The 12,096-nt window shown below is 34.0% G+C and overlaps 1 protein-coding gene across 1 annotated transcript in view; it reads right to left on the reverse strand.

The window, feature by feature from the left end:
* Nucleotides 1–5,359: 5,359 nt before the first annotated feature.
* Nucleotides 5,360–12,096, reverse strand: part of CGRRF1 (cell growth regulator with ring finger domain 1) — a 55,319-nt gene continuing 48,582 nt past the window's right edge. The window contains exons 3-6 of the mRNA XM_044661979.1: nt 11,847–12,024; nt 11,550–11,697; nt 7,097–7,204; nt 5,360–6,619 (exon numbers count right to left, since the gene is read on the reverse strand). Of these exons, the coding sequence (XP_044517914.1) occupies nt 6,284–6,619; nt 7,097–7,204; nt 11,550–11,697; nt 11,847–12,024 (770 nt within the window). The 3' untranslated portion in view covers nt 5,360–6,283. The remainder of the gene's footprint in view (nt 6,620–7,096; nt 7,205–11,549; nt 11,698–11,846; nt 12,025–12,096) is intronic.

A 12,096-nucleotide genomic window follows, 5' to 3' on the forward strand; every position in this document is an offset into this window, starting at 1 on the left:
TTCCTTCCTTCCTTCCTTCCTTTCTTTCTTTCTTTCTTTCTTTCTTTCTTTTTCTTTCTTTGCTAGGCAATGGGGATTAAGAGAGTTGCCCAGAGTACACAGCTGTGAAGTATCTGAGGTCAAATTTGAACCTAGGAACTCCTGTTTCTAGGCCTGATTCTCAATCCACTGAGCCATCCAGCTGCCCCCTGAGGTGATTCAGTTCTGAAACAACATAGAAGGACCAGAAGATCCAGTGATCTGAATCTCAAAAATCAAATGAGAGGGGAGATATACCCAAAAGTTGAAGGTCAACACAGGAGACCAGATCATCAGTTCAGGACCAAATAGGACCAACCACATTACCCAAAAGTGAAGAAAGGATCAAAGCCTGGCCTTGATACAAAGCCTCAATTTAGGAACTAAAGATGGAAAGAGGAGTAAATAAAAAAAAAAAACAATGATCAAATCTGGCCTCAGACACTTCCCAGCTGTGTGACCTGGGCAAGTCACTTAACCCCATTGCTTACCCTTGCCACTCTTCTGCCTTGGAGTCAATACTCCAAGACAGAAGGTAAGGATTAAAAAAAAATGACTAGTATGAAAAATTATAGTAGATCTAGAGATGTCCAAGTAGAAGAGGTGAGTAACTCTATAATAACTGTAATCAGTGATTTAAAAATGAAATTTTATTTTTCCATAGTGATTTCATAAAGACCATGGGGAAAAAATGAAGCAGAGATTTTTAAAAAATGAAATACAAGTTCTAGAGGAAAGTGGAAGAAGACTCCTCTGACATTCAAAAGTCCTTCATAATCTAGCCCTACTCCCTACTTTTCCAGTGTTCTTATGCTTTATAACCTGCCACATACTCTTTGATCACTTTGAGTTGCACTGACCTATCTGTTCCTCAAATAAGACACTCCATCTCTCAGCTCCAGGCATTTTCTCTAGCTGGAATGCTCTCTTTCCTTATCTCTGCCTCCTACTTCTCTGACTTCTTTAAAATCCCAACTGAAATTCCACCTTCTATAGGAAGCCTTTCCTAATCCAACTTAATTCTACTGCCTTCCTTTTGTTGGATAATTCAAATTCATATCTTATTTGTACATAATTGTTTGCATGTTATATCCCTTATTATACTGTGAATTCATCCAGGTGCAGGGACTGTCATGTCTCCTTTGTATCCCTTCCTAGGACTTACCATGGTACCTAGACATAGTAGGTAATTAATAAATGTTTCCTGACTGATTGATAAAATAAATAGCTTAGAATAAAAAGTTGTAAACCTTACCCAGGTAATAGACCTCCAGAAAAAAAAAATAGACCAAACCAAAATCAATAGCTTCCCAAATCATCAAGTATCAGAACAAAATTAAAAGTGAAAAAAATAGAAAATATCTGATTTTTTAAAAAAATTGATCTTGAATACAGATTGAAAGGAGATAATTTACAAATAATAACACTCCTCGATAACCATAATTTTTTTAAAATTGGACACTATATTTCAAAAATCATAAATTAAAAATTGCCCACATCTATTAGAAACAAAAAGTAAAATGAAGATAGAAGAATACAGTGATCACCTCCTGAAAGGAGAACTAAAAAAACAAGTTCAGGAATGCCATAGCCAAAATTGAGAGCTCCCACATAAAAAGAACATTCCAAGAATCCAGAGTTCAAATGCCAAGGAAACATTGAATGGCACAGAATCTGGTAATTACTATTACAGATTTTGGCATATCATATTGTAAAAGGTGAGAAACAGGAATAAATTACTTGTCATATACCTGATTCACATTGTACACTGAGTACTTTTCTATTCTCACTTTTTGAGAAAGTCCTAGGTGAGAGCCATAACCTAAGCTTTAAGAAAAATTGACTCTGGGACAATAGAGTAGGTGTTTAATTAGCCCGAAAATATGTGAATGAGCTTAGACCTGTATTATTAAAGGCTAGACTTAGGACTAAATCCAGTCCAAATTGCATGCCTGGATAAAAAACAGGGAGTAGAAATCCAAGGAATCCAGCAATTGTTCTAAAGTGTTAGAAAAAAACAAGAAAGACTGCTATTCTCTACCTCATCCTGACCACCAAGGAGGAACTGCATGCTGAAGTAAAAATTATGGGAGAAGGAAATCCAAGTATAGTCTAGAATGTACTATATGTGCTTTGAGAGAGTGATTTTTAAAATTTATTTTGTTTTTCCATCACCCTCATTTTCCAGTATCTCTGTCTTGTGTCTCTAACCATAGTATCACCAATTGAATAATTTATTTAGCACTTATTATGTACTCAGGGTTATAGTAAGCATTAAGGATATAAATGCTCAAAAAGAATTCCTTTTATGTCATTACTGTCAAGGGGTTTTATATCCTTTGCTTTAAGATTTTTAGTGAGGAAGAACCTGCTATCTCATAAAGTAGCTCCATCCACTTTGGTTCTCTCATTGTTACAAAATTTTTCCAGAAATCTAGCCAAAATTTGTCTATGTAGTAAATGCCTCTGGGGCCAAATAGAACAAATCTACACGTGATAACTAAAGACAGCTATCATGTCCATCCTAAGCATTCTCTTCTAGCTAAATATTTCCGTTTCCTTCAACCAGTCCTCATAAAGCATAGTTTCCAGACCTCCCACCATATGTTTCACAGAATGAAACACAATATGGATTTATTCTAGCCAGGGTATAGAGTATATAGTAAGTTTTCTCTTTCCTGTTTTTTAAACATATACAATCCAAGATCTTGTTAGCATTTTTTATGTCCATTTCATACTTTTAAAAAAACTAAAACACATCACCTTCATTATGTGCCTGAAGTTAATTGTACAAACTAAATATAGGACTCTATATTTATCTCTATTAAATTTTATCTTCATAGGTCCAGTATTTCAGCCTGTCAAGATATTTTTGAGTCTTGATTGTCATCTAATATGTTACCTATCCATCCTAGCTTTGTAACATCTGGACACTTGATAAGCATGTTTTCTACCAAATCATTGTTTAAAAGATCCCACAGCCAGAAAAAAAGTACAGGTCTCTGAGATGCAACAATCATAGACCTCTCTCATTGTCATAAAACTGTTAGTGACTATTCTTTGGGTACGGTTATTCAAGCAGAAGCAAATATTCCTGATTGTTTTATCCAAACCTTGAACCTCCATCTTTTTACGAATATAGCATTACAGATTTTGTGTACTGCTTTGTTGAAATCTAAGTATACTATGCTTATAGTATTTCTTTTAATAACACTATCAAAAAAAGAAAAGAAGAGAAAATGAGATTAGCTTTTTTCCTTCCAACTCTGATATTCTGCAGTTCTATAAAGCAGGGTACTAGGTCATAAGTAGAGAGATGAAGACAAAAATATGATCCTTACATTTAAGATTCTTAAAATCTAGTAGGGGAGACAAGACAGATACAAAAGTAACTATAATACAAGATGATGTGATAAGAAGATAGGTCCCATAATGCTATTAGAAGAATCTGACTCTTATCCAAAACAAAAGTCTCCACTCAGATGGAATGGGATCCTAATACAAAGCACTAAAAAGCACTGAAAGAAAAATACAATATTTCTTTAGTTTCCTTTGAGACATGACTTTAAAAACAATCTTTTTCCCATTTTCCTCATTAATAGTCTACTAGCAGTAAGGGCTTGAAATGTTTCTCTTAAGAGACAGTTGACAAGTAGTCTTTCACCAACTTTTCCCTCCATAACACTATTATGCCTAGATTTTACATAAAAGGTGAATATCATAGAATCACTCACACTCATCACGGGAAAACCTATTTTATTTGTACCTTTCACGCATTTGTCATGTACTTTTTCTTATGAATGGTCACATATATTCTATTATCCAACTGACTTCTCTGAACCTTGACTTTCTCCAAAGATCTGGCACCAGTATTCTACACATCACAAGTCATTTAATAAATGACATACATTTAAAGAGTGAAGTAGTCAGTTTTGTCTTGATCTCCACCTTGTAATTGCTAGCATTTGATTCACATTATTCCTGAACCATGTAATGAGGTGATCTATAATCCAGTCAAAGTGCTTTCTATGTACATGATACTATGCTAGGTAATGGAATTACAAAGAAGAGATTCCCCAGAGGAGCTTACTGTGGGGATAAAACATTTATAAATACTTTGTGTTTTGCTTGTATTTATTCTGTACTTGTCTTCCCCATTAAAGTATAAGGTCCTCAGGATTAGAGATGGTTTCATTAACTGTCTGTGTTCCCCCAGCACCTAGTATAGTATCTGGTATGCATTAGATATTTAACTAAATGCTGTTGATTTTGAACATGTCAATAGATTAGCATATAAATATTAACTATTAACATGATCAACTAATGGAATTTGAAAATGATTCCAGTAGGAGAAGACACATGATCTGAATTCTGAAGGAAGATGGGGCTTTCTAATAGGTGGAGGTGAAGAGGATGTACATTCCAAACATAGGGACAGCCTGTGAAAAGTGGGAAATGGGAGTGCTAAGTTTAGGGAAAAAACACATGGGCTTTTTGGCTGAAACCAATATTATAAAGGATAATTATGTACAATAAATCTGAATTGTGAAATGTCATGCTGAGTTTATATTACATACTATACATATTATATATTAAAAATGGGTAGGGGAGTGGTATGGTCAGGGTAATGCTTCAGGGAAGACAATATTGGCAACTATGTGGAGGATGGGTCAGAAAGGCAGAGAGATCGAGAGAGGTTATTAAAATAGTCAAGATGAAATGTGAGAAGGGGGCAGCTAGGTGGCTCAGTGGATTGAGAGCCAGACCCAGAGATAGGAGATCCTGGGTTCAAATCTGGCCTCACACACTTCCTAGCTGTGTGACCCTGGGCAAGTCATTTGACCCCCATTGCCTAGCCCTTACCACTCTTCTGCCTTGGAACCAATACACAGTATTGATTCTGAGATGGAAGGTAAGGGTTTTAAAATAAAAAAATAAAAATAAAAAAGATGAAATGTGAGAAAGGCCTAAATTAGGACAGTAGCCATGTGAATGTAGGAAGAGTGATGGATATAATAGATGTGACTGCTAGATTGTAAATTAGATCACTGAAATAACAGTGATGAGGATACAGCATTTATGAGATTTAGAAAGGAATTAGAACTGAAAGGAACTTAAGGATATACCTGGGCTGATCTCATGTTTGGTTATTGCTTGTTTTTCTTTTAAAGGAGATTTTACATAAATAATATAGGTCAAGCTTAAGTGTGTCCCTGGATGGTATCTACAGTAGAGTTGCTCATTTTTCTGTTTGTTCTAATCTCTTGCAATGGTAAGTTTTTATTAAAGACCCTGAAAGTTTTGCTTTATTTATCTTTTTAGTAAAGACAAAACAGGCCCATTTGGTTTCATTGCTTTTTAAATAAAATAGTCAACAAATAAACAAAGATACTTCTCTTTCAGAAGGGCTTGGGATTTATTAGGGAATGAAAACACAATATTAATTTTTATTTCTTCTTTAAGTGCATTTTGGTGGCTCCAAAATCTATTCTGTTGCAGATAGACTATAGAGGAAGAAAAGTGAAGTAATGCATCCCAACTCTTACAGAAAAGAAGAAAAGACATACATTAATAATCACACTGTCCATCTTATAAAATATGTCATTCCAATACTCTGATCTTATAAGAATAATTTCATTGCTCAAGTTTCACATCTGATTCATGAATTTTAATACTTGATACAATGAAAACATTTAAATATAGAATACTGCATTTCTGATGTAGAATCTGCATTTAAAAACTGATTTCTGCGTATAATTATACATGTAAGAATAACCCTTACATTACAAGTGCAAACATATAGGTACTTCTAAAAGCTAAACAACTTTTAGGAGAAGGACTTGGCAAGGTATAGAATGTCTTTCTATTCCTCTTTCATTTAACCTAAGTATACAATTATAATTAAATTTTCTCCTAATTGCACACTAAAGAGAAAAAAATAAGAGAAAGTTTAATGTTCTCTATTTTCCCTTTTAAGTTTTAGTATGTGTCTCTTTAAAGAGTGATTTAACACATGAAGTTGTCAAACATTTACATTCTTTTAAAAAGCTAAAAAGCTGTATTTTTTTTGTAACACTGCATGTGACTGCTATTCTGATAGACATATTGAGCAGAATGAATATTTAATTTATATTACAAATGTACTATACAAATATGAAGTTAGAAGGTCATTCTTATCAATTACCAGCAATACTGCACAGACTTTAAATTATGACTGATTTAAAGCAAAAAAAATAAATATCTCCATCTTCAGTAAACAAAATCTTTAAGAAGTAACAGTCCCTTCACTTTTCTGTGTTTCTTTATCTTGTTCTTTTTGATTGCAGAGTGAAAAATATTCATGGACAAATTGTCTACACATAGGGCATTGCTGAAAATACTTAACACAGCCATCACACAAGCATGTGTGTCTACATGGTAAAAGTACCCAATTCACCTTCCCATTCTGGCAAACAACACAGTCTTTGCTATTTTCTTCATATTGTTCCACTTCACTTTCAGCCAGTCCAGCTTTTTCCAACAAATGTCTGTCAGTGCTTTGTTCTCCTGAAGAAGAGTTACTCAAGGAAGGTGTATTATTATTTGCAGACATGAAAAGTTGCTGAAGATCAAATAAATAAATTCAAATGATAAAAATTGAATTCATTATTTATAATCAAAAGTTATAAAAGGTAGCCAAAACTAATTATGATCTAGAAAGTTCAGGGAAAGGAAGAATTCATATGTAGGAAGAAATGAAAAGAAAATGCAGGAGAGTAATTCTATCTGAAAGTAGATCTCAGAACTCTATACTCTAATTCCTTTATTTTAGGAGACTGGACTAAAAATCCACTGGATCTTTTCCATCTAACATTTCTGCTATAAATTAACTTGGGTACACAGATAATACTGCTAATAACTTTAACAATGAGCACGTGTATTGAACGAGAATTTCATATAAAAAATCTGACATACAAAATCTACCATGAAACTACTACCAAAGTAATGTACTTCCATAAGAACCAATTATCTATTCTAAATCATTATTCTGATATTCTTGACAAAAAAAAGATAAGATTATATATAAGACATAGCTTACCTTAAGGTCATGAAATTGGCCTTGAGCCAGGAGTACATACTGATATAATATTCTGCAGGAAAGTTTGTATTTCTTATCAGGAATATGAATCACAGTCACCATTGAAATCTAAAAGCAAAATTAATATCTTACTTTCTATTTGTATTATCCAATATGCAGGGAAACAAATGCATCACAAATAAATTTAAGATGAAGATAAATCAGAAATACTTCAAGTTAGTTACTTGAAATGAAATGGATGACTGTTTTCAACAAGGCACATCCTCTATTATTTTTAACAGTGACCTAACTGAAAAGACTGTTTAGAAACCCTAGTTAGTTTAACCACAATTTCCAGGTTTTAGACTTCAAAAATATGATAAGTCAGAAATACTGATTATGTTCTTACAATATTTTTGGCAAGTATCTGAGTGATTAAAAAAAATAGAACTAGTAGTATGCTCTGACATTTGAAAAAAAGACAATCACTGTACTATAAAGTGGTGATCATCAAAACAATATGGTACTGGATAAGAGATAGAAGGGTGGATCAATGGAATAAACTTGGAGATCCCAGTTTTTGGGACAAGAACCCACTATTTGACAAAAACTGCTAGGAAATTTGGAAAAGAGTATGGGAGAGATTAGGTTTAGATCAACATCTCACACCCTACACACCAAGATAAATTCAGAATGGGTGAAAGACTTGAATATAAAGAAGGAAACTGTAGGTAAATTAAGTGAACAGAGAATAGTATATTTGTCAGATCTATGGGAAAGGAAAGATTTTAAAATCAAGTAAGAGTTAGAAAAAATTACAAAATGTAAAATAAATAATTTTGATTATATTAAATTAAAAAGGTTTTGTACAAACAAAAACAATGCAACCAAAAGCAGAAGGGAAACAACAAACTGAGAAAAAATCTTTATAACAAAAAATTCTGACAGTGGTCTAATTACTCAAAAATACAAGGAACTAAATCAATTGTATAAAAAAATCAAGCCATTCCCCAATTGATAAATGGGCAAGGGACATGAATAGGCAATTTTCAGATAAAGAAATCAATAAACATATGAGAAAGTGTTCTAAATCTCTAATAATTAGAGAAATGCAAATCAAAACAACTCTGAAGTATCACCTCACACCTAGCAGATTGGCTAAAATGATAGCAGGAGAGAGCAATGAATGTTGGAGGGGATGTGGCCAAATTGGGGCATTAATGCATTGCTGGTGGAGTTGTGAACTGATCCAACCATTCTGAATAGCAATTTGGAATTATGCCCAAAGAGCGCTAAAAGACTGCCTGCCCTTCAATCCAGCCATAGCATTGCTGGGTTTGTACCCCAAAGAGATCATAGATAAACAGACCTGTACAAAAATATTTATAGCCACATTCTTTGGGTTGGCAAAAAACTGGAAAACAAGGATATGCCCTTCAACTGGGGAATGGCTGAACAAATTGTGGTATATGTTGGTGATGGAATACTATTGTGCTCAAAGGAATAATAAACTGGAGGAATTCCATGTGAACTGGAAAGACCTCCAGGAATTGATGCAGAGTGAAAGGAGCAGAGCCAGAAGAACATTGTACACAGAGACCAATACACTGTGGTAAAACAGAATGTAATGGACTTCTGTACTAGCAGCAATGCAATGACCCAGGACAATTCTGAGGGACTTATGGAAAAGAACACTACCCACATTCAGAGGAAGAACTACAGGAGAGGAAACACAGAAGAAAAACAACTACTTGAATACTTGGGTTGATGAGGACATGATTGAAGATGTAGACTCGAAACGACCATTGCAATGCAACTATCAATAATATGTAAATAAGTCTTGATTGATGACACATGTTAAAACCAGTGGAAATGTGCGTTGGCTATGGGGGGGGGGCAGTTTGAGGGGATGAAGGGGAAAGTAAAAACATGAATCATGTAACCATGGAAAATTTTTCTAAAAATAAAAAAAAATTCTATTAAAAAAAAAAGAAATGGACTGACAGGTGAGCATTTTCTTTCCTTTGGCCCCCTCTTTAAAAATTTTGCGCATCATGATTCAAATGTATATGCCTAGTAAAATATGCTTACCACAAACAATGAATGTGTATTTTTCAAGACCCTAACTTCCATTTTAGAATCAATATCTGGTCTCAGTTCCAACACAGAAGAGTAGTAAGAACAAGGCAGTTGGGGTTAAGTGACTTGCCTAGGTAAATATATATTTATTGAGTACTTCTCATGAACAATGTGTTAAAAAGTATAAGGGTAAGGGGAGACATAAAAGGAGGTAACAAAAACAAATATTTATCCTTGGTGATCTTTGGCCTTCCAGATGAATTAAGACAAGTATACAAAAGCTCTGTAATAGTAAGAAAAAGAGTGGTACAAGATTTTGTCTGCTAATACCTTCACATGTTCCTATTATCCTGTGTTTGCTTGTATGTGTAGCCATATTGTTTTTCCAGATAGAATGTAAGTTCTTTGAAAGCAAGGGATGCTTTGATTTTTGTCTTTGTATATCCTAAGACTAGCACAGTGATCTGGAACATAGTAGACAATAAATGCTTATTAACTGGTTAAGACATCATATCCAGTTTTTACCTGGCTAGTAGGCAAAAAGAGCCTATCAAGGAAGATTTAATTAAGGAGGAGTACTGGAAAGATTTTGATTAAATCAAATTTTGGTCACTCATTTTGTGAGTCAAAATATGACAACTATGGGAGGATAATTTGGTTACTAATACAATCAATAATACTGAAAATGTCTTGACAGACATTATATAATTAATCCTGATAATATCTCTTGAGACACAGGCAGGTATAATTTCTCGAAGATATCCAACAGTGACTGAATTAAAAATTTAGGTCTACAAAGTGGGGGACATGGCTTAAGAATTATGTGATCAACCAATCAGAAAACAGGAAGATAGGTCACATCCTACCCTATCCTACCCTCAATAGCCAATCATAGTCTCTAACACTACCCCATCTACTCTAATCCTTTATTCCCTCATTCCATTTCTTCCCTATTTGCTACCAACCTTCCCCATTCTGAGCCCTGGTTTGGCCCATCAAAGAAATTACTATGTACTTACAGCAGCTGTGCAGCAGCCACTAGGAAAATGATGGGTAAGACCCATCCATCTCTTATCTTTGGGAGGTGGAACAGGAAATGGCACAAGGTAAAATAGGGTGGATGGGTGATCCCAGACCTCATTAAATTTCCTCCTCCTTCCTTGGATCTCGCTTCCAAACCTCCCAATTACTGAGGTGGACATCATCACCTTTCCAGGCACCCAGTTTGCAAGCGTGAGATCAGCAACCACTCCTCACTCTCCACAACATATATTTAAATATCTAATTTTTAATATATCCTTTTTGTGTATGTACTTATAAAATCAGTTGCCTAATCTTTGCATGGAGAAGTGTCCTTTGAATAATCAGGTAGAAGTTCAGATTGCAGACGGTTAGAAGAGAATGAGAGGAGACAAAGTGGAGGCACATGGGTAGATAACTTTCTCAAAAAGTTTAGCTAGAAAAGGGAAAAGAAATATAGGATGATAGCTAGTAGGGATGTTGAGAGCAAGTGAAGGTTTTTTTAAGGATGGCAGGACATGGATATGTTCATAGGCAGCAGAGAAGTAGTCAGTAGATGGGGAGAAATTAAAGATTAGAGGAGTAGAAATACTAGTAGGGACATTATGCTAGAGAAAATGGAAGTGTAGAGGATAAAGGACACATTAAGTTAAGGAGCTGCTTTTTGACTGCTCCAGCTACCAGAATTGCTAATTAAAAAATTCTCCCTGATGTCAAATGCAATTATGGGAAAGCAGATCATCATTCTGATGGGCTCATCAATGATCTGTTTTGGGACAAGTACTAATAGTAGGAAACCTGATATTTCCATAACCAAAGTGGGTCATTGCTGATTAATCATATGAAGCATTTTGTTACTTATAGAAGAATTCTTGTTGGGTAATGTCCAAAAGTTGCTGTCATAGACATATTTACATTATTTTTAAATACACTATATATAACCTAAAACATATTTTTCATGTAATTGTGAAGAATAATAAAATCACAGAAATTATTTATACACAGTGAAACTGTGTTTGTCTTAGACTGAAGATACAAGAGTAGCAATGAAGACATATAGATATGATTTGATACAGAAGGAAAAATGTAAAAAATGAGAGTATTCTGATAAATAAAGGTTCTAGCCATATACATTTTAATAACAAGAATGCTAAAATTTCATTTAAATTTCACCTTCAAGAGAAAAAGCAAGTTACACAATAAATGAACAGTTGCAAACTTTAACAAACCCAAACTCAAAGGAGTTCCAATTTCAAAGGAAAATGAAAAAAAAAATTTAAGAGTAAAAATAAGAGTTTCTCTATTTTAGCAAAATAATAATTAAGAACAATCAATATCACATGAAAACGCTATGGGTATTTTTAAAATTACTTACAATATCATAAAGTCCTTGGGAATCTTCATCAGCTAAAGTCAATAGTGCTACCAGTGGATATTGAGATCTAGGCACAATGCCAAAATCTTCAATTTTAGCATCACTTGGCAATTGACAGTATTTTTCTTCTTTATTGTTTTTTTTAACACTTTTTTTGGTACATGTAAAGGGAAAATAACCACTACCATTGCAAACAAAGACAAATGTACTAAGTTAAAAGAAAAACTAAATTAGCAAAATTTCATCTTACCCACAAATTTTAAAGTCCAAGATGCATATATAAGAATGAAAGGATACAAATGTTGTTCCCGATAGACATATTTGCTATATATAGCATCTTCCAGTGCCTGTGGAGTACTTATTCTGGAAACAAAAACATGCTTCTGCAATGCCTCATACAATTCTTGAACATCACAACCCCAGTAGCAAGTCAGGATGCTTTCTTCAATACAATCAGGTGTCAGTGCTATGCCATCTGAAAGAAAGGAACAAAAGAAAGAAAAGAAAGAAAAGAAAGAAAAGAAAGAAAAGAAAGAAAAGAAAGAAA

Source organism: Gracilinanus agilis, chromosome 2, assembly GCF_016433145.1.
Source record: "Gracilinanus agilis isolate LMUSP501 chromosome 2, AgileGrace, whole genome shotgun sequence".
NCBI lineage: Eukaryota > Metazoa > Chordata > Mammalia > Didelphimorphia > Didelphidae > Gracilinanus > Gracilinanus agilis.